Below are 25,087 nucleotides of genomic sequence, written 5' to 3' on the forward strand. Positions count from 1 at the left end.
TCTGGTCTCAGGGAGGTGTCTTGTGGTCACCATTTCTGACAATGCAGAGAAACAGTAATCAGAGGGAGAACAGGGGTTTTCAATGTATTTAGACCACCGTGTAACTGTACTGCAGACCTTAACCAGAAATGCTATGGAAGCAGTACAGTTCTTCATGCTACGACACACAGGTGTGTAGCACATCGGTTTTTGGTGGGCTGCAGTTTGGGAACCACAGAGTTAAAGCATACATTTAAGATGCTTATTCCTAAAGAAGCCAAAGAGGGGAGAATGTACCACCCTTCTGTCCCCCACCCCCCCAAGCCCTTTTGCTGCTAATGTTTTGCCTTCTTCAATTTGAACCTGCCTAGATTTAACTTTACATAGTTTTATAATGATTTCTATTAACATCGGGCACATTGTCATTTAGATACAGTCTATGATCATATTATCCTTGGCTACATCTTGAATAAAGTAAAGTAGGCTTAGATTCCTTACTATCACGCACGTTTTTCCAGTCTCAATTATTGTACCTTTCCATGGCTCCTCCCCAGCTCACCAGTTTTCTGCATTTGTCTCATTGGTTTCGCTGCTGAGCATGGAAACGAAAGCAGCTTTCTCTTTCTACCTGTGCTGTTCTGTTTACTAACGGTTCCTCACTATGAGTGTGTTGTTCACAGTGACCAGTGAAAGTCGTTGTTGGTCAATGTGGGAATGAATTCTTTGCGCGTGACCCATGGTTCCAGGTGAGCATCTTTGCATTTGGCTGTATTAAAATGGTTGAACAAGCTCAGCTTACTAAGAAATCCATATAGTACGAAAGAACTGCTCTGTCCTAATTGTTTACCATTCAATCAAATTTTTCATCTGCAAACTTGAAATACCATTTATGTGAAAATTAACTCGTGAGTAGACCAGCAAACTTCTGTTCCCTGTGCGCTTACCTCAGTCAGCCTTTCTGTTAGTTTTTACATGGTGTATCCTAGAACAGGAACTCAATTTCCTCTTAGTTTTCCCATGGACGCTACTGCAAATAAGCACATAACAATAGAGTTAAGAGAGAGGGTGTGCACAGCCATTTCCAGGGAGATTAAGTCCTACCTTCCTTCCTTTTTATAGACACAAAAAGCAAGAGATTTATTTCTGGAGGAGTTGTGGACTAGCAATGTCCTCAGCTCCATAACTCATGCTGCAGTAAACAAGATCCTTTTTCAGTAAGGAAGGCTTTTTGCCTGCAGCAGAACTACAGCAGCCCAACCCCAACTATGGTGCAAGGGTCCAAGCACAGGATGAAGCAAAAGGCAAGGGAGGGGACTAAATAAATGTGAAAATTAATTTATTTTCCCTCTGTTCACAGGCTGTGGCGTGGCCCCCAGAGCAGATTGCATCCACAGAATCTGCTCCCACCAGGGCTACTTTGGCAGACATCTCTTGGCTCCATTCTCCTCCCATGTCCAGGAGAAAACCAGAACCATATGTGAGGGAGGCTGGGCCTGGGAGAGTCAGCCAGGCGCACACAGCAGCCTCCTGAGTAGAGAAGCCTGCTAGTGCCGCCACAACAGGTGCTGCAGGGGTGACATGGTCCTTGACCTGCAGCTCAATGCAGTCCACTGTTGTTCTGCTCCTCAAAGGCCATTTTGCCCAGCAGCTGGCTCTCCAGCTCAACATTGCTCACTGGCAGCTGGAAAAAGTTCATTTCAGCTGCCAAAGCTGCCATGGCAGAGGGGTCCTGGCCAAACTGTGCCCGGAGCATCATGTCCATTTTCTCCAGGCGCCGCTTGAGCCTCTTGGCCTCGCGCTCCCGGATGAGCCGGGCCTGCCGCTTCTCCGGGGTCTCGTTTGCACGTTTCAGCCGCATGGCTTCCCGGTCCCTCTGCAGCCGTCGTGCCCTCTGTTCATCTGTCTCTTGCATTCGCTGCAGCCGCTTAGCCTCTCGATCCCGCATACGTCTCACTTCCCGTTCCTCGGGTGTCTCGTTGTCCCGCCGGCTCTTCTTGGCTGTGCGCTCCCGCTCCAAACGCTGCAGCCGCACTTCCAGGGGCTCGTTCTGCCGACGAAGCGCCCACTTTCGCACGCCAGGTGTCTGCGCCTCCAGCAGCTTACGATAAGCAGCACAGTTGTTGCACACTAGGAGAATGCCCGCAGGATACACAGGGGCATGAAAAGCAATGTCCTTCCCCTCAACACTGGAGGGTCCCTCACTGTGTGATGTGGGCAGGTGTTCTGCACTGAGCACTTCTGGCAGCTTCTCGCTGGAAAGCAGAAAGAGCAGCAAATCAGAGACTGGTGCTGACAGAGTCCTCTGCTCATGCTCTGCCTGGGGACGCAATGAACAGTGCCCCTGCTGGTGGCCAGGAGAGAGGCCTGTGCTAAACCATTCCTGCCAACAGACACGTCTGCCTAGCTAAAACCAAGCAACATCGTATACAGGCATAGCAAGGGGGTTAGTTAGCCCAGAGCAGTTTCTGGGGTGGAAGAGAGCAAGGGCAGGAATTTCCCAGCAAGATGCTACTTCCCATCATCTCTGGATTTCTCTTTTCAGCTCTGTTCCACTAATCAGTGGCTAAACTTCCACCAGGCGGGACACAAACTAGGAACATTTTGGTTTCTGCCTCTCATCCTGCCCTGGAAGTAAGGAACCCGCTGGGCAGACTAAAACACTGGCCAGCACAGACCTAATCTGATGGATTGCTGGGCAAGGGAAGCAACGGTTGTTCCCCAGCAGTTGGAGACCCCAGTGCTCTTTGCATAGTTCTACTTCTTCACAGACTTAAGGAACACGTAGGAATGTTTTAGCAGCATGGCTTATGGAGGTCTAGCCTTTAGCAGGTGACTTGGAGCTACTGGCAGGAAGGGATCAAGGGACTGTTGCTCGCTGGGGATGTTCACAGCTCTCCAGGCCTTAGTAGGGCCAGAGACATTATTCCTGCATCACTTCAGGCAACCCACTTAATCTTTACCATGGGTGCCCTAGCCCACTCACCAGCCAGGGTGACCCTGACCTGTTGAATGTGGTGTGGCTGGTGAAGCGTGCTCCGCACACTGCACAGTTTGACAGCTGGTCCTCTGAGTGGATCAGGAGATGTCGCCCAAGAGATCCTGGTGAGCTGAGGGCTCTGCCACATACAGGACACAGGTAGCTCTTGGCACTCACCACAGCTGCAGTGTGCTGCAAAACAACCATTAGGTTGTTAGTGACAAATTATTCAGCTCCCTGCCCAGCCTGAGGCATGCTCTACAGACACGGCAAACCACTTTGTTCAGTCTCTTGGAATAGGACCACTTAACCACTAAAACTTCTGCCTGAGAGCTCCTTGACCAAGCGCAAGACATTTGGGGTATCATGGATTAAACAGCAAGGAGGAAACCTTTCCTACAGCTTCACCCCCAGAACAAGAGAAACAGTTAGGGCCAAAACAGTTGGATCAGAAGAACTGGCCCTTGTTTTCAGTAGTGCATCTGAGGAGCTGCTTTTGCTGGACAAAGCATGACTGGACTAACAGTAGGCAGGATGCTGATGAAGAAGCACTCACTATAATAGTAGCTGAAGACAGTGACCTGGTGCAGACAAGTTGCCAATTCAGTATTGCTTCATTCCTCCTTTTAGAGGCTTTGATGTGCTATGAAGAGAGCCCTGACAACAAAACCTGTGCGATCCCAGCACAGAGTTCCTGCAACGCTGGAATCGTTTCAGAGAAAGAACAGCTGTTGTCATGGGTAGGAACTGTGATAAAGCGGCAGAATAAAGAACAGAGTGATGAGGAGGGTTCCTTATCTCACTGAATGACGCAAAATTGCCTCCGCTTTTAATCTGAAGGAACTGCCTGTCTCAGCCTGGAACTGCTGGCAGTGACTGCCTTGGGATGGAGCTGTGTTCCCCAGATCGCCACACAGGTGCCTTGCTGCTTCTTTCCCCAGGACTCTCTCTGGACTATCTGCTGTAATCTTCAATCACATCCTAGCTAGAAGCTCAGTTCTGTGACTGCAAAGACCAGAACGAAGTCACCCTGTGCCCCTTGCCTACACTTGTTTCTGGATTTGGGGCAGTTGAGGGGGTTAGGGCCAGAGATATCCGACGGTGTGGAACCATCCCCTACCTGGTATACGTGAGCAATGAGCTGCTCTCTGCTTCCACACTCCAGCTGGCAGAGGGGGCACTGTGACAGCCCCAGCATGGGGTCAGCATGCAAACTCTCAGGTGCCTACAGGGAGGGAAAAACATTTTGGTATAAGACACAGATCCTTGCGTAGCCACCCCACCCTCCCTCAGCATCTGCTCAGCACTGCGCACAGGCCCTGCACAGATCAGGTGCTATGCCCAGTCCCGCTGGGGCTGGTTTGCTGTTCTGGCAGTAAGGAAGACGGCCCAAAATTTCCTTTATGCAACCTCTGAGCAAAACTCTTGCAGTCTCAGGGAGGAAAAACAGAGGCCTCCACTTGCACCTAGGCTCTTGCCAGCCCAGTGGTTCTGGTAGGTAAGACCTGCTCTGTTGTAGGAGGGAAGGGGAAGTCAGCCAGAGAAAGGAGCTGGAACTGAAGGAGCTGTGCACACTCTGCAGTCATCTTAGCCAGCCAGGAGAATGACAGCTTGTCCCTGCTATCTCCTGTTCCTGGCAGCCCAGGAGCTCTTCATACCATTTCCTCCTGCCAGGAGAGGCTCTTTGGAGGAGGTGAGAGGGGGAACGAGAAGATAGGAAATCTTGGTGGGGAGAGGAGGGTGTTTAGATAGTGCCCTTCTCTCTGCCAGGGAGGCAAGACGGTGTGCAGTGCTAGGACACTTGCCTTGTTTTCTCTCATCAGTGGGGTTCCAGCCACAGGTTGTTCTGCATTCTCTAACTCCTTTTTCACTTTCACCATTGATCCGTCCTCCTCAGATGTATGGGAAGAAACTTCATCCTGTGTGGTTTCCTCATCGTCACTCTCACCTGGAACACACAGCAATTGCTCTAAGCCTGCTCACCTAAGAGCCGAGGGCTAGCCCAGAGGACGAGGCAGATAGGGCAGCCCTCAGAGACCCCCACAAGTTGTGCTGCACCCAGCCCACCCCTTGTCAGCGTCCCCCCAGTCCACTGCCTCACCACTGCTACAAGGGGCAGAACTCACTGCTGCTGGAGTCATGGTCTTGCAGCTGATGGATGGCTGGTCTCTGCTCCCCGAGAGCTCCAGGAAAGTCGTTTTTCATCATGGCTTGGCGGGCTTGCTCCTCCAGCCCTGCGAAGACTTGCTCCCCTGGCAGCCACAAGGACAAAAAGTCAGACCGACGCCATCCCACTGTTTTCACCACTAACGCCTGCCAGAAGCACAGCAGGCATGGGGCTGCTCACGGGCACTGTGCAGAACCTCTGAAGCCACCTCTTCCAAAACATGCAGCGACCTCTGCGCTTGCCTGTCCCATAACTCCAACCTTCTGCACCTGCTGACATGAGTCCAGTCCCCAGGTCTCGAACAGTCTCGCTACCGAAAACATCTGGCATCGGGCTGCTCGCAGCATGCCCTTGTATACCATGAGGCTCGCGTGCCAGCAGCCTGCAAGGCCCCCCACACCCCCAAACGGAGCCGGGTGGCTCCTGCGTCCTCAGACACACTATCTGCCAGTGAATTATGGCACAGGCGTGGGGGGAAGCCACACGGGGTGACGGCAGTATCCCAAATCAAGCACAGTGCTATAAGGCTCTGCTAAATCACTCCCTGCTGCTACAGGCAGCCAGTGGGTACTGCAGCTGACCACGGTTCTGGTCAGGATGTTCAGAAAGCAATCCAATCATACTAAGGCCTGGGAAAGCACAGATATCAGTGCTTTTGTGATTCCCAAGCTAGGTTAAACTCCTTTTTAAATATAGACTCAATTTTTCTCTCTGTATTTTCTCGCTGTGGAACTAAAGGGCAGACTAAGTCTGCATGCCTGCCTTAATTGTGGTATTCCATAGCTTAAAATCATTACGACTTCTAAGCCAAGCTCTAAATATTCTATGTTGGCACTTCCTGCTTATTTGTCATGTTTCCTTGTCATGTAGTTCCACTGAAACATTCTTGACCTTAACTTAATCACTATGTAACATTTGTTTGTGAATTTCTTCTTTAGTTATTAAAAAGTTCTTCCATAGGCAGCAAGTAATTAACCAGATAAAATGCTATCCTACACTATTTCTAGTTATTTGGAGAAAGAAAATTACATTTTTTTTAATTAGCTTAATGGACTGGACTATGTCCACTGGTCCACACTGGTGGCCCAGCAGTAGCTGGATCGCTGTGGAACAGCACAAAAGCCAGCCCATCCAGTATAGAGGCTGGGCTTTGCCAGCGCAGCGTCAGGCTGCTACCGTGCACAGCCCCCTTCCTCCTCCCTGCCCTCCGCCGGGCTCCTCCGCAGGGCAAGCAGCCATCCTTTAACATTCAGCTCCCACTGCGCTCTGCACTGTTCACTGGTTTCTTTCTTTCACCCAGGCTCCAGACTAAATGTTTCAACAGATATGCTTGGAGATTTGTAGGTAAGATTCGGGACTGCCATTTACTGGTATTATTTTGCATAACATATATTTCTCCTTCAAGAGAGACAGACATAAAAGTACCTTTTCTTGGGAGACTTGCACAGAAATAGTCTCTTCCCAAAGGCCTGGCGCCTCCCTCCCAGCCTCGAGGCTCTGTCACTGCCACTGCCCCGAGGGCTGCGGACCTGCTGCCCTGCAGGAAGCTGTCTGTGCTCAGGGCTGCTGCTCTCCCGCTGACATGACGGGCAACTGGCTTCGCTACCTTGCCTTGCCCTGGCTAAAATCAACTCCAGTGACACCACACAGGCTCGAAAGGAAAACTATAAGGGAGTGAACCTGGAGGGCTGAGATGCTTTTTGAGGATAGCTTACAGTCTGCTTTGTTGAAAACAGCAGACCGTGACCACCGGCACAACTCAACAGCAGAACAGGAGACGCTAAACGCTTTGGAAGAAGGTAATTATCTGAGCTTCTCTGGAAGAAAACTTTTTACAGCAATCTCTGCTAAGGAAAACTTTCAGTTCCAAAGAATAACGGTAAAAGCCAACCATTATTTTTCACATTAAAACAAACAAATGGCCTTCCTCCAGACATAGTCATGATTTACCTCTATTAACAGATGAGCTGGGAGTATTTGGGATAAAGTGCTAAAGTTCCCCAAGTTCCAGCTTTTTGATTAAATTTATCAACTAATTTGTAAGCAAGTTCTCAGGAACTACTCAAAGCATAAATACAAAATTACCAAGGAAGATGCCATACATTTTTCACATGTAACAAAGAAGTCAAAACATAGCTTTCAGAACAAAATCGAACCTTTTAGTATAGGGTCACAACTAGCATCAATATAACCAGGGAATTGCATTCTTGGCCCTTCGAGAGAACCAGTTTGGTTACAACAGGTGTATTCCCCCGTGCAAAGCTGTTTCAGCCAGCTTCGCCCCATACTCACACTGCCTTTCTGGTGCTTACCTCACAAGTTCTGGCATTGCTTTAAAAAGCAGTAATTTATGTCAGATTTCAAAGACCTTCAGAAGTTTCACGGAGACTGTGGGAGACGAGGTTGAGTTCCCAGCATCCCCGTGGAGGTTTCCAAAAGCATTTGAAGGCCTTCATCATTCTTTTTCAGAAATGCAAGAAAGATTTCTGTAGAGGGCTTGGGAACACAATCCATGTGGGCTGAAGAGAGGTGCTGCGGAGCACCCTAAATCTTATCTGCCACAGAAAGCAGCAGGTACCATGGTTATTGCTGTGACACACGTACCCCAGCCAGAACCCATTCCAAGCCACACTGAATGCTTTCCATAACCACCAGGAGTGGTGCTTTTGTCTGGACCACAACCTCATGCTGGTGGGACTGAGATACAGGCTGTGTATTAACAGCAGAGACCGCAGAATTACAGTGCCTCCCCAAACAACCAGGAAAGATCCCTGAGACAAAACAAGCATTGCAAGTAAAAGAGAAAGTATGCTGAATGAGGAAACCCGCGATACACAGAATAGATGTAAAACTATGGTGGAAGATATGCCACCTGTGTCAGAGTTGCAAAACAGGACTCCCAAACACCGCTGCAACTGCTAGTGGAAGCACAGTTTTGTGTTTGTTTTCTTCCCCCTTTCCCCTTCCAGATGGTTTACGTCTCCACTGAGCAGCAGCCTGGAGTATAATGGCAGGTAGGTTCCTGCTCAGATACAGAAACTGTGCAGACAGTCTGTAGTGTCAGGATTTTAAAAAGCTGTGATCTTTATAAGAGAGGACAGAGGAGGGGACTCTATTCCTATCAGTAAAACTAACATTAATCACAACAACTAACATAGCAATCACATCTGCCAATTGCCTTTCTGTTTAACATACACAAAACCAAGTTAATATTGATTCAGCACAGTGCAAAGAACTATCAGCTTACAGCTAGAAATGCAAACTGTTAACCAAACCCGTGCTGTTGGCACTCAACATCTTCTGCATTCTCCACTAGCCTGTATCTAAAAGGCATCATGGGATTTGGAAAAAAAGCTTTTTTAAACTCTGTCTTTTGCTTATATGGATTTTCTTGTGTATTAAACTAATATTGTTTCCCAAAGAATCTAGGGAGGAGTGTTCTGCTCATCTACATATGGACTAAGTCATACTTTGACATAGCTTTAATGCTTTAATGTTTAATGGGTACAGTGTTACGCCTTTATTGTTTCCGCACACATATGCTCAGACAAACACTTACCCCCTTACCCCCTTCAGTTACACTTACATTCATTTGGAATGGAATAAGAGAGGAAACAGCTTTAAGATCACCACTATCAGTAAAGAACATGATGTTCAATATTGAATTCACAGACTCTTCTCCAGAAGTTTCTTTATTAAATACAAAAAGGGCTGCAGGCTGACTGCAACACCAAAACAAATCACTGTATTTGTTTTACAAACAGCTAGAGATGTTGGACAGTGAAAGGTCATACAAATGCCTCTGCTTTGTGTTCCAGTTCTCCTCTCCACAGTCTTGTAAATGAGTGGGATGCCAGGAGAGCAGCTGTGAAAGTAGGGGGCAGCCCTGTGGTACTGTGCAACAGTGGCAGTTATGACTGCCAGGATCTGGTGGTGTATCAACTTGGCAGCCAGAAATCTTTTTCCTGAGCCCTTCCCTTCTTGAACTGTATGAATGCAGGACAACTCTCAGGTGTTCTGGAAAATAAACAAACAAACAAACAACCCCCACCTCAAAACCCACAAAACAAAATCAAAAGAAACTCTGCATCATTCCCCTGTCTTTCTTCCTAAACAGAAAGGTCTCTCTTAGATGAGCCACTTTCTCCCCTCCTTGTACATCAATTTAAAGTCCCTGTTCGTGTAGGTCTTCTCAGTGTTCCTTTCCTGGACCTGAAATCTGCAAGTCTTTCCACCACTGTGGATCTAGTCCACCTGCCCCATCGCTATTTTGGGTTGTCCACACTGCTGTAGTGGTTACTGAAATGAAAAACAACAATTGAAAGTTAATAACCACAGCCCACAGAGCACTTGAAAAACAAAGGATTTTGAAGTAAGTAACAATTTCTGCTTAGTTTTGAATGATGTGTGCTACTTCTTGCAAGGTACTTTCTCCTCAAGCTGGGGATATGAAAGACAGCAGAATTCAAGGAACACTGAAGAGCACAGAGTATGCATATAACAGAGGGAGAGGGAAGGAAATGCAGGATTAATTGGATATTGTGACATGATAAATAGCTAGGAAGTGGTAATTAATTTGACTAACAAAGGCTGTTTCAAGAGTTCTGAAATAAGCATCACTTGCAAAGGGTACAAGCCACAGAAAGAAGAGCAGCTCATGGGACAGCAGGAAGAGAAGCGGAAAAAAAAAAAACCCTAAAACCTGCAGCAGAATTTTTGGCAAGCACGAGAACAGTGGACTTGCTCACAACTGATGGAGTAATAGTGCAGCAATGGATGGGCTTGAATGCAAGATCAGATGATTTGCTCAGAGAGATTTTATACTTTAGAGACTGGGAGAAAATAAAGACCAAATTGAACTAATGAAGATATCTCCATATGAACAAGAGAACTGCATTGTATTTTCCAATTCAATAAGGAATGAGTAATGCAGTAAGTATATTCCAGTATTCCAGTTTTATTTGTTATCACTTCTTTGGGTGAAAGTGTTTTTCATGCACCATGTGGCAAAGCAAAATGAAATTATTAAGAGCCGGTTATGTGCTGCAGCCCTGCCAAAGGGGAAACGACTACAATCAGAAGGGTAGAAGCCCTGGCCATTGTGCAAAATGAGACTTTTGCAATAACAATAACTTTTGTGGTTATTTCTGTATAATTTGAAATTTCCTCCCACTTCACCTTCCATTTCAAACCATTTGACTTGTAAGCATACAACTTCCCAGCCAGTCACTCTGCATGCCAAACAAAGTGCTTCTGTGCTAACTGGGGACAGCAAACCATGTTGTTGTGAGAGCTAGGTTAAATGAGAGGCATGCCAAGCCTGGAAAATAACAAGGGGTGGCACTGAGCAAGCCAGGGAGAGCTCTGCAGCTGTTGCCTGCCCAAGTGAATATGAGAAGGAAGATAACGTGGAGCGGTCAAGCAAGGAAGTAGGCACAGTCCTCCTATGAATTTATCCAATTAGTCATTCACAGCAGTATTTATGCGATTCCAAAAAGCAATTCCTCAGCCCCAAAGCCTGCCAAATCAGACCCTAGTTGCAGACAACTGCATAAAAAGCTGCATACCTGCTGTCCCTTTTATTTCTTTCCTCCCAAACCATTTCAGTCCCTGTGAAGAAGTCTCAGTAATGTGCCTGCTGTCTCTCAGCCTGACTCCTCATTCTGCTGGCTCACCCAGTTCTTGGAGCTGATGCTCTCTCCGATTATCCTCGTCATTCACCAGTGCACTGCATGACATTTCTGGGCCCTCCAGATACACAGCAGGCTAGGTAGACAGAGAAGTTCCAACGATTTGGTGGTGTTCATCAAAAGACACAAGTTTTCCATCACGAGGTGGAGACATCATCACTGTCATTTGCCTTGTATCTTTCAGTCCTTTTATCTTCTTGTGGTTCTGCTTGCTGCTCTGGGTGACTCCTATCAAATAGTTGCTCTGAGAGCTAATGTACTACATGTAAAGGAGGTGAACTGGTCCCAGACCTCCTCTCTCTAAGGCATATCAGATACCATACCTCAACCTCATGCCCACTGGTAGCATGTTTGTCAGACAGTCTCCCCTGAGACTGAAACTGGTGATGCAATCACTTCTGTTGCAGATATTAAAGGTAATGTTCACTGTGAAAACAGTGCACAGCTGAACTCCACAGTATGTACAGTTCTGTATATAACAGTACTAGCTTCTGAGGAACATAACCCTAATGCAGTGGAGTGCAGAAGAGCAAACGGAGAGCCCACCTGAACACCAAGGAAAATCTACCTGCACCATTACAGCTGTTGTATCCCTTGGTCTCCATACATCCAGACTCTACACCAGGGGAGAAAGCACAAGAGCGTGCTGTATGTAAGTCTAATCTAAACAGCAGCAAGTAATATCTGTGCACTCTTGGAAGCAAGTATGTGTGGATGCAAGATGTATTACTGGCATGGTAGGAGAAAACACAGGAGGTATCAAATTTCTCTAACAAAGACAATTCTGAAGTCATTAACGTACTAGCAGGCAAATCAAAACTACACTGTGCCTAGTGTTGAACCCAGCACAGAGAAGCAGGAATTGGAGAGCACAAGTCACAGTGCAGCTGCCAAAAGTCAGCCCTCAATACTCTTACACCAGCCACCAAGGAAAGCTTTGTCAGCCCTCCCATGCATAGCTCTAGCAGCCTAGCGGGCTTTCAAATCCCAGAGGTAATTCTCCCCAGTAGAGAATCCCAGACAGAGGTAATTTTCCTCATTATGCTTGCTAAGTACACAGAGAACAGCATGCATAGATTTCTGTTGCCATATCCATACAGACAGACAGCACAGAGAAACACAGAGACATGCAAGGCAGCAGCATCAGCAAAGTGAGGCACTGTTAGGGCTGCAGCACTCAGCTCCCAGTCCCGTACTTGCAACAGCTACGACACTCTAGCAATACCTATGCCCTCTCACCAGCCTTGCTTCCACGTTTCCCCCAAAGCAGGAACTTGTTGTTGTCCTCTTTCCAGCCTTGAGTCCAGACATGTCTCCAGTCACAAGGCCGGGTTTAGCAAGACCGTATCTCCAGTCCCCCCTCCCGGTTTTCCTCTGCTACAGCCAGTCAAACAAAAGCCGTAGATGTGCAGTTTCCACTCTGCAGCCCAACATCCACAAGTTGGTCTCCCAGCTCCACTAACATCTTGCCATAGCCTGCCCACAGAAAGTGCTGATGAACAGCATCTTAAGCTGCTCCACTACAGGACAAATGCCAGGGTCTTGATGTTGCTGGAGAAACAGAGAACTGGCCTCTCAGCTGAGATCAAGAATGATCTAATAGACAGCGTTTATCTGCCCACTAACTGACTTAGCCACTGCCCATTCCCTGCAAGGGAAGGAAAAATGGCTTTGTGCACATTATCTGGTAGGAAATTGAGGTACAGTGAGCTTAAGTGACGTGTCCAAGGTCAGCCAGTTGAGTCTGTGGTAGGGCAAAGATGAGAACCCAGGATTTCCTGGCTTCCAGCCACACACTCAGACCACCTCACCCAGAACTCCCTTTGCTACCCAAAGTCACATTTCTTAGTGTACTAACTTGCACTCGCGACAGTATGAACGCAAAGCCCGGCTGCAGTTCCTGCACATACAAACCTGCCCTTACGTGTCAGCTTATCCCAGCCCTGCCACGCCAGGCACAGCTGCTCCCCCGCTCCGTGGAGCTCAGTCCCCAGCACGAAACGCGAACAACCGTTCCCTGGCGAGCCGCAGCCCTTGCCGCCCCCCTCCTCCCCGTGCGCTCCAAAGCCATCAGCCAGGGCAGGGATCCCCCGTGCTGCAGTGTGATACTCACAGTGAACTTTGTTGGGAGTGGTCTGTTTCCGACGGGACATGTTTCCCTGGCCCGGAGCACGGCGTGTTCCCTCCGGCAGCCGAGGGCTCGCCTGAGAAGGGGAGAGAGGAGAAGAGCTGGTCGCAGGCACTGTGGCACCCACGTCTGGGGCCGCTCCCACCCGTGGGCCTCGCTGCGGCTGTAGGCCCTGCAGACACCCCGCGTGGCCAGGCCTGCCCGCCGAGGCGGCCTCGCGCCTGCAGGCCCATCCCATGGCGCGGGGAGCGGACGCCACCCCGTTTCCCGGCGGCGGGCCCCCTTCTGCCTCCCCTGCGCGCCCCTGGCATGGCGCTCCGAGGGGGCCCACGGACGGACACGCCGAGGGGAGCGGCGCGGCCACATTGCCCTCCTGGGGCCTGGTCCCTTCCGCAGGCAGGGCCTGGGGCAGACGGGAGGGCGCACCGATCCCTGTCCCTCGCGGGGCGGCGCAGACCCCCTGTCCCTCGCGCAGGGGCAGCCCGGACCCCCTGTCCCTCACAGGGCGACACGGATCCCCGTCCCTCGTGGGGCGGCGTGGACACCCTGTCCCTTGCCTGGGGGGGGGCCGCTCCAACCCCTCACACAGGGGACCAGGACAGACGGGAGGACGCACTGACCCCTGTCCCTCACAGGGCGGCGTGGACCCCCCGTCCCTCGCGCAAGGGGAGCACAGACCCCCCCCCCCCGTCCCTCACAGGGCGACATGGATGCCCCGTCTCTCACACGAGGGGAGCACAGACCCCCCTGTCCCCCACAAGGCGACACGGACGCCCCGTCCCTCACGCGAGGAGAGCACAGACCCCCCCCCCGTCCCTCACAGGGTGACATGGACGCCCCGTCCCTCACACGAGGGGAGCACAGACCCCCCCGTCCCCCACAAGGCGACACGGACACCCCGTCCCTCACGCGAGGAGAGCACAGACCCCCCCCCCCGTCCCTCACAGGGTGACATGGACGCCTCGTCCCTTGCCCGGGGGCAGCCTGGACACCCTGTCCCCCACAAGGCGACACGGACGCCCGTCCCTCACGCGAGGTGAGCACAGACCCCCCCGTCCCTCACAGGGCGACATGGACCCCCTGTCCCTCGCATGAGGGGAGCACGGACCCCCCCCCCCCCCCCCGTCCCTCACAGGGCGACGTCCCTTGCGGGGCGGTGCAGACACCCTGCTCCTCACCCGGGGGGGGGGGGGGGCGCTCCGACCCCTCACACAGGGGACCAGGACAGACGTGAGGACACAGCGACTCCCTCACGCCCCGCGCGGAAACAGGGTCCCCCCGCCCGTCCCACGGGGGGAACACGGACCCCCCCATCCCTCAGACTGAGACAGGGAGCGATCCCAACAGTCCCCTCGGACAGAGAGACAAAAGCAGGAGCTGAAACCCCGATCTCCCCTGAGACAGACACACGGACGCGGGGATCTAACCCGCACCCCGGACACACGGATGCGTGGATCCAGCCCGCAACCCCCGGACACACGGACAGGACCAGGCGGCAGCGGGCGGATCCAGCCTCCCCACCCGGGGACCCCGGGTCGAGCGGATCCCGCTCCCCGGCGGACGGAAGAGCCCGGGGCGCGGCGGACGGACGAGCGACGCAGCCCGGACGGACGGACAGACCCGGCGCGGCGCGGGCGGCCCCTCGGCCGGAGCCAGGGCTCCATCCCGCCCCTCGCAGGGGGCCCCTGCTCGGCGCGGCGCGGCCCTGCCTGGCGCGGCCGCCGCGGCCCGTCCCGCCTTACCCGGTTGCGCCGCGCGCCGCAGACAGACAAAGGGCCGCGGACAGACAGACGGGGAAGATGGCGGCGCCGCCAGAGCGCGCAGCGCGGGCACGGCGCGGCACGGCGCGGCCCGGGCCCGCGCAGCCTGGCTCGGCACGGCACGGCTCGGCACGGCTCGGCCCGGCACTGGGCGGAGCGGAGCGGCCCGGCGCGGTATGGCACATTCCCCGGCGCAGCGCGGCGTGGTCCGGTGCCAGGCCCGCGCCCGCTCCCCGTCCCGCCGGTGCCGCTGTGCTGCGGCGGGAGCCGCGGCGGGCGGCGACCCGCTGCACAGCGCCGCCGCTGCAGCGCGGGCCCGGGCCCAGAACCCCGCGTCCCCCCGGCCCCGCGCACTGACCCGCTCGCGGCGCCCCGCGGCCCTCGCTGCTCCGGAACGCCGCGCCCCGCCCCCGCCCCCGCGCCCCGCCCCGCTCCGCCCCGCCCCCGCGGCCCGAGTCCCCGCCCCCGAGTCCCCCGCCCCGCCCCCCGCCCCCTCGCTCCTCTCGGAACTCGCCAGCGTCCCTTCACCCGGCAAGGTGATCTTAATATTGATTAATCGCCGTCTTAATATTAATTATTCGCGATTTTAATATTGATCAAGAACCCAGCCACCTGCATATGAACCCATGCCTCACTAAAAACGAGCCGCCGCGGCGGGCCCGCTCCCCGCCCCGCCGAGGCCCCGGGGCTGCCGCGGCGCGGCCGGCGGTCTCGGTCCCCCGGGGGCCGCCCTCGGGGGCCTCCCTGGCGGAACGCTGTGTGCCCGGAACCTCTGCGCCGGGCGGCGGGCGCCGGCGGGCCGGCCCCGCGGGGGGCGGGAGTCTCTGTGCGCCCTGGGTCCCTCCGCCGGGTAAAGTAGTCCCTGAGGGCCGCGGTCTCGCTGGAGCCGCCGCCCCGGGTCCCTGCCTGGGGCACAGCCGAGCCGGCGCGGCAGCCGCGCCGCGCCGCGCCGCCGTTCCGCCGTGCCTGCTGCACCGACTGGGCAGGGCCGCGGGCGCGGAGCTGGGGGCGGGCAGTGCCGGCGCTGTGGATCCCTGCGCGGGGAGGTGGTGCGGCCGGCGGGCCGCCATTTTGGGTGTTTGGAGCTTGGACGTCGGGACGGGAGGTGAGAGGGATCGCGGCGGGGGGCGGCCGAGGCGGCGGCGGGGCTGGGGGCGGCAGCGGCGAGGCGAGGCGATGCGATGCGATGCCTTGTCCCGCGCGCCCGCTGGCCGGGTGGCGGCGGCGGGGGCCGGCGAGGCCGGGGTCTGCCCGCGCCCTGGGGCGAGCTGTCGGCGCGGCTGGCGGGCAGGGGCGAATCCTCCCGCCCTCGCAGCAGGCTGGTTGTCCTCCGAGTAAAGGTGGATCTCCGCCCGTGCACCGGCAGGAGAGGGACGGGGAGGCCGGGGTCGGCCCTTTTGCAGCGATGTGAGAGAGTAGCTTAGGCCGAGAGCCCCGTGGGAGGGAGAGGGGCGGCAGGACTGTCTAGAATGGCAGCAAGATGTTTGCGAAAGAACAGCTGGTGAGCGGGTTGCTGCTTAATGGCTCTGTCTTTAAAGATTCTCTCGAAACAAATTGTTGTTAATGAGAGTAGTTTTTTAATAGACATTTGTTTTTACAGAGATATTACAGCTCGTGCGCTGAGGTATGTTTTTTTTAACCCTGCTCCTATTTATGGAGTAGTCCCAGATTTTGATCATCTTGTACCTTTTTCTGGAGTAACTGGAGGACTGAAGGCATTTTCCCACTTTGGTAGAAAATGCTGCTGTTTCTGTGGTTGAGATTCAGTCTGTCAGAATAGAAATACCCAGGAAGTATATATTCCATATTGGCCTTGGTGAGTTGTAAGGAGAGAAAAGGAATGATGGGTGCTGTGAGGCCAGTTGTTTGTGCATAAGCAGATTCAGGAATAACAGGCCTTTGCCTGTACATTTGAAGAATTAGTTGTTTCTGAGTAGGACAGTGACTGCTGTCCTTTTGGTACCATTAGCAGCTCCTGGAGCTAATGACCCTCTGCTCTTCTCTTACAGAAAGTGTTTATCATGTTGGGCTCTGGGTTCAAGGCTGAGCGCTTGCGAGTCAACCTGCGCCTTGTTATCAATCGCCTCAAGCTGCTGGAGAAAAAGAAGAGTGAGTATTTCTGGGGTTAGGTGCGAGTCAGGCTGGTTTTGGGGCTCAAGAGACTGTAGAGGAGATTTTTTTTCTGGAGTTGAAGAAGTTTCATGAAACAAGTGTGGAGCAGCCTTTTGCTCTTCCCTGGACCCAGGCTTTGCAGTCTTCCCTGGTGCGTGGTACCTGGGGGAGCAGGCTGGCTGTGAGGGCTTCCCTCCACCCTCCCAAAAGCTGTTGGAGTGCAGCTGACAAGGTGTGTGGTGTGGCAGCTGGGGGCTCTGTTTGGAGAGATGTCCTAGTTTGCCCACAGGGTCCTTCCGTAGCCCTTCTGTACCAGAGCATAGAGAGGAGATTGCTGTGTGCTGAGGAATGCCCTCCCCGCCTGTGCTGTCCCGCCCTGGTCAGACACAGACAAGAGGGTTACCCATGGTTCTGGTTGACTCTGCAGTAGAGCTGAAGGTGCAGGAGCATTCCTGGCAGCTAAAAGCCCACTCTGCTTTCTCTTGTGAGTTAGTGTGCTAGGACTGAGACACAAGGGCTCCCCAAAGCCATGGCCATGTGTCTTGCACCACAGAGACTCAGTGAAGGCAAGAGAGAGGAGCTGGCAATGGATTTGTGTGTCTGGGGACTGTGGGCAGGGACGGAGGGAGCAGCCCCTGCCAGCACAGTGACTAGCCTTGGGGATATGTGCTGTAGCTGAGTTGGCCCAGAAGGCGAGGAAGGAGATTGCAGATTATCTGGCAGCCGGGAAAGATGAGCGTGCCAGGATTCGTGTGGAGCACATCATCCGAGAAGATTACCTTGTGGAGGCCATGGAGATCCTGGAGCTGTACTGCGATCTGCTGCTAGCCCGCTTTGGCTTGATTCAGTCCATGAAGTAAGCTCTGGCCTAGAGGGTATGCTGTGGTAGAGGGGCCAGGCCTTCTGGGCCCAGGGAGGGGTAGTGCTGGGGGCAGGCCTGGGATACAGAAGGGCACCTGTGTTTGTCTCAGTGTCCCAAGGCCTCGGGAAACCTTTTTTCCCTCAGGCGGGGAAGACTCTGGAGCCCAGCCTGGAGGATGGGGACTTTCAGGCTGAGCAGCTTGAGGGCTGAAAATACTAGGTACTGGTGTGGAGATAGGATTGTCTTGTTCTGTTCCTAGGGAACTGGACTCCGGCCTGGCAGAAGCGGTGTCTACGCTGATCTGGGCTGCACCGCGACTCCAGTCGGAAGTGGCCGAGCTGAAGATTGTGAGTAGGGCTGTTTGAGGGGTGTTACGTGTGCAGGGTGGGGTGGAGGTGGCACTGCCAGAAAGCGGTGGAAGCTGTCATCCAGGACTCTGCTGACACAAAGGATGTATTTTCCTGGGCTCTGTAGACAGAGACCCCAGCATGGGTGCCACTTCCGTGAGGAGCCCCAGAGCCTCAGCGGTGGTTATGGATGCTCAGCTGGAGCACTCAATTGCAGAAACAAGGGGGAACTGGTAGGGGAAGGCTGCAAGCAGTGCTGCAGATGTGGGGAGTGTGACAGGGAAAAACAAGGGTGTGCAGTTTCCCAGAGTTTCCTCTCCTGCTGCAGGTTGCTGACCAGCTGTGTGCCAAGTACAGCAAGGAATATGGGAAGCTGTGCCGGACAAACCAGATTGGGACAGTCAATGACAGGGTAACAAACTGGTGGAGCAGCCACAGTCAACTGGAGTTGGCAGTCCAGGCTTACCTGCCATGGCTGTCTGACCCTTGTCCTGTGGCCAGTGGCTGTGCTTGTGGCTCACTGCAGAGTGGGGTGGGCCAGCTGTCCTGCCGAGGGCCTGCATGCCCTAGAGCACAGGAGGGTGGTGCGAGTGGGCCCCTGCTGTGCTGCCTGTAGGTGGAGAAGAGCAGAGTGCGTGGAGCCCTGTCCTCTGGGTGCCAGCAGCCTCCCCTGTGGCAGCACTGGCTGGGAGGAAAGGCCTCCCCAAGGCTGCGCTCTGCTCCCTGCAGCACATGTACCTGGCTGGGACAGAGCTCCGCTGTGCTGCGCTGCCCTTGGCCTGCTGAGTGTCCCTGCACCTTTGTGTTTCCAGCTGATGCACAAGCTGAGTGTGGAGGCACCACCCAAGATCCTGGTGGAGAGATACCTCATTGAGATTGCCAAGAACTACAACGTGCCCTATGAGCCTGACTCAGTGGTGATGGTGAGTGAGGCATGTGTGAGTCTGGAACTCCGTTCTATGTTCCAGCAGCTGGAATGTCTCATTAGTACTGTGTGGGCTTTCAGAGTAGAGGGCTGTGGTATTGCAACAAACTCTGGTAGTTGTGCTTTGGTATCTTCTAGACAGCCCTAATACAGCAGGATCCCTGCTCCTACCCACAGTCCTAAGGCATATGGCTGTAGTGAGTCTTGCTGTAGTCTGGTCCCCTTTCTGATTCCCATGAGCATCACTCTGTAGTTGCTGCCTGTTTTGCCCTTGTTGCTTTGTCCCATCTTTTCCAGTGGTAAATGCTGCATCTGATGCTGTTCAGTGGGTTGTGATTGGAACAGTGATGTGTTGGTGAGCAGAATTCTTCCACCTCTCCCCAGGCTGAAGCCCCTGCAGGTGGAGAGGCAGATCTGATCGATGTGGGATTCACAGATGACGTGAAGAAAGGTGGCCATGGAGGGGGAGGAGGTGGTGGATTTACAGCCCCACTGGTTAGTCATGATGGAATAATGCCCATGCCAGTGCCGATGCCTATGCCCATGCCACCACCAAATCCACCGTTCTCTTATCCGCCCCCAAAGGGACCGGTAAGTGCCTGTAGTTTGAGCATTACCTTTTTTGTGGGAGACCCTGCTTGTAATGCTTAGTCCTGTGCTTGCTTTTTGGGAAATGTCTGTACCTGATAGCTTGATGTGTCAGAAGGCCATCTTGTTGCTGTGAGACTGCATGGGGTGGAAATTGTTGGCAGTGCAGCTGAAGCTTCCTGTTGCTTCTAGACTGTGGAAGTTTCTTCTCCTGTTCTCCAGCCAGCCCTCTTTTCCCTCAGGGAACAGAGGAGTCCAGACTTAACTCCTGAGGCAGTCTTCTGCTGACTGTCAGGCTTTTGGCCAGGGGTTGGAGCAGCACTTTGAAGTTGGTAGGCTGGTAGTGTGCCAAGATTCAGTTAAGGAAATCAGGTGAGTTTTGTGGGGTGAGAAAAGCAAGGAAAAAATACCAGAATGCTGTGTCTTCAGACTTGTGAGGGGAGGGGACCAGGCCGATGGCCTTTGGAGATGATTCCTTGCAAGGGTGGAAGGTGGGGCTGGGAAGAGCACCTTGGCACAGGCCTTTTGCTGAATTCTGCCCTTTACAGTTTTCTGTGTGGACTGGAGAGTGGCAAGATAGTGGGCTTGGTATCTTAATACGGTCCTCATAATGCTGCAGTGTTCTTCACAGAAAATCTGGGCCAGGTATCATCAGCTGGCTGAAGGCCCAGGCATAAATATTCTGAAGACTCTCTCCAAGTCTAGGTCTTTGAGGCACTGTTCTGTTGCAGATAAGGGTAAGACAAAGCCTTGAGTGACCCAGAGACCTCCCTCCTGTGTTGTGATGGTAGCTCAGGAATTCTTAAGGCAGAGTATTTTCCTTTTGGCCTGGTACTTCCAATGCTTTAAGAGATGAACTATTCAGTCATGCTGGTTCTTCAGAATAACCTGCAGTCCTCTTAGCTGGGTCTGGTTGCTCCAGGTGACTACATCTGACTAATATTTGGGAATTTTTTCATAGTATAAACAATATCCCGTTGGATACTTGTCTGCATGTGTCTTAAACTACTAATTTTTCTGACTCCCATAGCAGCTGCAGGAGTATTGCATCCCATGGTGGCTCTCCCAGGTGAGTTGCCTGGTGAGCACAGTTTGTGCATGACTGTTTAATTTGTCTTTCTTTACAGGATAACTTCAATGGCCTACCAGTGGGGACCTACCAGCCTTTTGCTAACATTCATCCACCACCAATTCCGGCAACCCCACCAACATACGAGTCTGTAAGTGCCTGAGGTGAATCATCCTTGTAGGAAACAGAGGGAACCTCAAAAAGAGAGCAGTGAGAGCCATGGGGAAGGCAAATGTTCATTAAGCACATTGCTCTCAACCTTTCTCTTTTGAGCTTTTGGGGTGGCAGTTGGCACTGCTTTTGGGTGTGGTGAATTGCTGTGTGTGCGATGAGTGTGGCTTGTGAGGGGTAAGTTCCTCATTCAGCTGTATGCTTTGGCTACAGAAGAAAGCCAAAACTTGTTTTACTGCATTGTTAAAATGGTGATAAACAGTTAACAACTAGAGTCCACAAATTCTGCTTTTTGCTGTGTGAAGAGTTTATAACTTTTGGTCTGTTTTATTATGGCTTTTGAGCTAATTCAGTAGTTAGCCTGGATGAAAACTTTGGTTGACCCAGCTGATGTGTTTTAAACACACTCTTCCTTTCCCAAACTCTTCTCAGTCATTTGGGGACGAGGAAGGGAGGTGCTGGAGCTTTCTCTTTCCATGCTTGCCTGTGTCTTTGCTGCAGTTTGTGAGCATGCCTGTCACTTCGCTTTCAGTGACGGGCTTCTCCTCTTTGCAGTGTCCTGAATACGGATGAGTGTAGCCTGGCACCTGTGTGCTGACATCACCTACTAGCTGCACAGTAGCCTTTGGTTCAAGGAGATGCAGGCATAGATGCAAGAGCTGGTAGCTGGGTAGAGATAGAGGGCACTGATTGCAACCCGCAGGAGGAGCTGGATCAAGACCTGAGGTGGAGTCCGTTCATCCCTTGCCTTCCCTTAGTCACAAGGGCTTATCTATGGCTTATAAAAGGAAGTAAGCAGTCTCTGCACTGGTGCGTCAATAGCAGTCTTCTTTCACTTATCTTCTTGATATATATTTTTGCCCTGCTAGTGGATATGTGCTTGCTTTTTTTTTTTTCTTTTTTTTTTTTTTTTTAATCCAGTTCTAGAATATGGCCAGCGAAGCTGCTTTGATTGACAAGGAGGGAGAGCAGAATGGAAGCACTGCCTTCTTTTCTTAGGAAGAGAGAGATTTTTCTGAGTGTACTGGGAGCTAGGGTTGTCTGTTTTCCTGGGAGGGATGGAGTATTTTTATTGCTCCGTGTGAGTGTGGCTGCTGTTGTCCATGAGCAGCACCTACATGCCTGTGTGATTCTGTGCCTGCTTAGAGAGAGGTCTGTAGTAACCGAGTGTCTGTTTCAGATTGATGAGCCTAATGCTGGCAAGGATGTTTCTTCTGCACAGGTGTCTGGTAAGTATGTCAAGAGGTATGGGTGGCTTGGGGCTGCAGTTAGCTTGGGATCTTAGCATCCCTGGGAGGAAGCTTTCCATACAGGGAACAATGTGTTGAACTTGACACATTGTGAAAGCAGGATCTGTCTGAGTCTGGACAGGACTGTGTCAGAAATAGAGAGTATCCTCTCAAATGGGGAGGATCTGGACTTCCACTGGGAAACTAGAACTAGAGCTTGACTCTGGAGTTAGTACTGGCTCTCCAGCTTAAGCTGTCTCATCAGACCAAATGTAGGGAGTTGCAGGATAAGATGAGTGCAACAGATTTAAGTGATTTTTTTTTTTTTTTAATACAGGGTAAATAATCTTGTTTTGCAACTACAGAATGAAAGAAGTAAGCACTAAGATAGACAAGTCTGTATTAATTTCAGTGTGGAGATTGCATATAGCAGGGCTAGTAGAGAGAGCTGTTATCCCTGGATCCAACTGCCTAAAAGATTCTGAGGTGCTTCATGCACCATAATTGGATCATAACAAAATTCTCCAGCCTTGCACAGTGTGATTCTACTCTGTATGTTTCAGAAGCACTTGTTATCTCTAGCACTTGATAAGGGCAGAAAGGGTTTTAGAGTAAATAGACCCTTGCCAGCTCCAGCAAGGATTTCTAACAATTTAACAGAGTCCTCTGGAAAGGTGGTGTTGGTGATGAATGCTGAAGGAGGCAGGCCTATGGGTACACTGGATGCTTCAGTCTGACAGCTGGGTAATCACAGAATGATTGAGGTTGGAAGGGACCTCTGGAGATTGTCTAAGTCCAACCTCCCTGCTCAAGCACAGGATCATGTCCAGGCGGGTTTTGAGTATCTCCAGAGAAGGAGACTCCACACCTCTCTGGGCAACCTGTGGTAAGAGCATGTGATACCTGCACCTCTCTTTTGGAGGTTTTGGAATGGAGAAAGTGGGGACTTTGAATCCCCATGATGCAGTCCAGCTGTTTTGTGTGTGTGGGGGGGTGCTTCAGCCCACCTGCAGCTGGCTAGTGACAGGAGAGGGATCCACTTCCATGTGGTGCAGCCACAGGATAGGGTGACCAACCCAATTCTGCCATGACTGCAGCTCCTTGCAGCAATATAAACCTGACACCTTGTGTTTTTTCCTCATTGAGCAAGTGCAGTGGGAAGTGTGTGATTATTGGCCCTGTCTAGAAAAATACATTGGTACTGCCTTTCTGATAGTATGTCCTTTTTTTGTGTGGCTCTTGGTGTGGTGAGAGTGTAATGGTGGTGAAGTGAAATGATATTTTCCTTATTTTCAATAGGGCCCGGGCCCAAGCCAGAACCTTCTCCAAAACCAAGAGCTGTAGCTCCTGATACCAATGATAACTTTGTGTTGCCTGAATTACCATCAGTGCCGGATACGCTGCCAACAGCATCCGCTGGCGCCAGTTCTTCTGCCTCTGAAGACATTGACTTTGATGATCTTTCTCGGAGATTTGAGGAGCTAAAGAAGAAAACATAAGACTGACTGGGCTGTAACTCCAATGTGAGAGGCAGCAGCTGTGACAGCTTCTTCTCTCTGAAACACTCTCCTAGAAATCGGTTTCCTGTATTAACTTAAAATGAACGTACTCTTCTTTTTGAGCCCTCTTCCTGCTGTACTTATACCAAATGCTGCCGCTTTCCCAGTCTTGGTTGCTCCAGGAGGTGAACTGTGGTGGGATCTTGTGAGACTGGAGCAGGGAACAGCTCCTGTCAGTCTGAGTGGTTATACTATACAGGAAAGCCAATCCTGACTGCCTCCACAGTGGCTCTGCGTTTCCTTCCACGGAGAAGGAAGGTGAAGGTTGAAAGGTGACCAGGCTTGCTCCTCATGTATGTGGTCTCAAGGGGAGCATCATGCACGTGCTGCTCAGCTCTGCTTTATGGCACAGATGGTGAGGGTGAGTTGTGAGTAGACTCGGCACTGCCCTTGAGGTTTTGCAGTACCCTGGCACTTATGCCACCCCCTGGCTGCATCTGGATCCAGTTGCAGAGTTTGCCTGGGAAGCTGAAGTCCTCTTAGTTCCACTGGATTCTCAGGGAGCCCTCCGTGGCCTTTGCTGCATTATCTGCCGGGAGGGTTTGTTCCCCTTTCGCAAGAGGGCAGGGCTGTACTCTCTCCTGTTCCAGCAGTGCATTCAGCCTGAACCTGATGGGAGTGTGTGCTGGTGGGGCAGGGGAGGCTACCAGAGCCATATGGTGTGTTCTAACTCTGCCTTAGACAGCTGGGTGCTAAAAAGCCTATGGAGAGCTGAAAGGTGACCAGAGTCTGGATACTTGGCAGTAACTTTGCTTACCTATAGAGCAAGGTAATTGGAAATCTCCAGCCTGAATGCTGGCAGAGCTCTTTGTGCAGCTGTGACATTTGTTCCTGAGAGCCAGGGCTGCGCTTGTTCGGGGGAGGGACTGTTGAACATGACTTGCTCTCTTCTGTGTAATGTATCTGTATATAACATTTTCACACAACTTTTCTTTGAAGTTTTTGATTGGTTTGTATCTTATAGACTAGTTCCTAATAAAGTTTAGGAGTGTGAGCAGCTCTGTCTGCGTGAGTCAGAGGACAGTATTTGTTTGCCACTGGTGGTCCATCCTGCATTGCTGATGGAGGTGGAGATGCTTGCAGAGGAAGTGTGATGGGTCTGAGCATGCTTTGGTCACTGTTCAGGTGTCTCTCTTGGTCAAAGAGCTGCTGTCATTCAGGTTTGCATTTTTCAGTGTTCAGAACCTCTCTCTTCTGATCATGTTCCTTAAAAATCTGCTGTGAAGCCTGCAGGTTCAAGGAGTGTGACTTGCTCTAAGCAGCTCGGGTGGTTTGATACCGAGAGGGCAAATAAACGTGCGAAAGTCCACCCTGCACTCGAATTCTTGGTGCTGGTGGCGCCGGAGGGCAGGAGTACGTGGCGGCCGCCAGCCGGTGCTGGGTGCTGTGCCGCTGCCGTGGCTCCGCAGCGGCGCGGGCTGCGGTGGGGGCCGGACTGCGCCGTGGCCCCGGGCTGCGCTGGCGCGGCGGGGGCGGGGCCGCGGGCCGTGGCCCCGCCCCCCGCGGGCCGTGGCCCCGCCCCCC

The 25,087-nt window shown here is 52.3% G+C and overlaps 2 protein-coding genes across 4 annotated transcripts; one reads left to right on the top strand and one right to left on the bottom strand.

The window, feature by feature from the left end:
* Positions 1-1,298: 1,298 nt before the first annotated feature.
* ZNF821 (zinc finger protein 821) lies at positions 1,299-15,107 on the bottom strand. Of its 2 annotated transcripts, none has more exons than XM_067302263.1 (7): positions 15,060-15,107; positions 12,927-13,017; positions 5,083-5,208; positions 4,762-4,904; positions 4,077-4,181; positions 2,982-3,148; positions 1,299-2,231 (listed from the first exon to the last, which is right to left on the bottom strand). In XM_067302263.1, the coding sequence occupies exons 2-7, from the start codon at positions 12,964-12,966 to the stop codon at positions 1,577-1,579; spliced, it is 1,236 nt and encodes a 411-aa protein (XP_067158364.1). In that variant the 5' UTR covers positions 12,967-13,017; positions 15,060-15,107; the 3' UTR covers positions 1,299-1,576. The 2 variants fall into 2 exon arrangements, with proteins under 2 accessions (XP_067158364.1, XP_067158365.1); XM_067302264.1 differs by lacking the exon at positions 15,060-15,107 and adding an exon at positions 14,684-15,029.
* Positions 15,108-15,194: 87 nt separating this feature from the next.
* On the top strand, positions 15,195-24,579 carry IST1 (IST1 factor associated with ESCRT-III). 2 transcript variants are annotated; one of them, XM_067302267.1, is made up of 10 exons: positions 15,195-15,237; positions 16,711-16,810; positions 17,489-17,669; positions 17,935-18,022; positions 18,351-18,434; positions 18,835-18,945; positions 19,332-19,538; positions 20,663-20,755; positions 21,956-22,004; positions 23,304-24,579. In XM_067302267.1, the coding sequence occupies exons 2-10, from the start codon at positions 16,723-16,725 to the stop codon at positions 23,501-23,503; spliced, it is 1,101 nt and encodes a 366-aa protein (XP_067158368.1). In that variant the 5' UTR covers positions 15,195-15,237; positions 16,711-16,722; the 3' UTR covers positions 23,504-24,579. The 2 variants fall into 2 exon arrangements, with proteins under 2 accessions (XP_067158368.1, XP_067158367.1); XM_067302266.1 differs by lacking the exon at positions 15,195-15,237 and adding an exon at positions 15,747-15,806.
* The last annotated feature ends 508 nt before the right edge of the window (positions 24,580-25,087 follow it).

The sequence above is a fragment of the Apteryx mantelli genome, chromosome 10, assembly GCF_036417845.1.
Source record: "Apteryx mantelli isolate bAptMan1 chromosome 10, bAptMan1.hap1, whole genome shotgun sequence".
NCBI lineage: Eukaryota > Metazoa > Chordata > Aves > Apterygiformes > Apterygidae > Apteryx > Apteryx mantelli.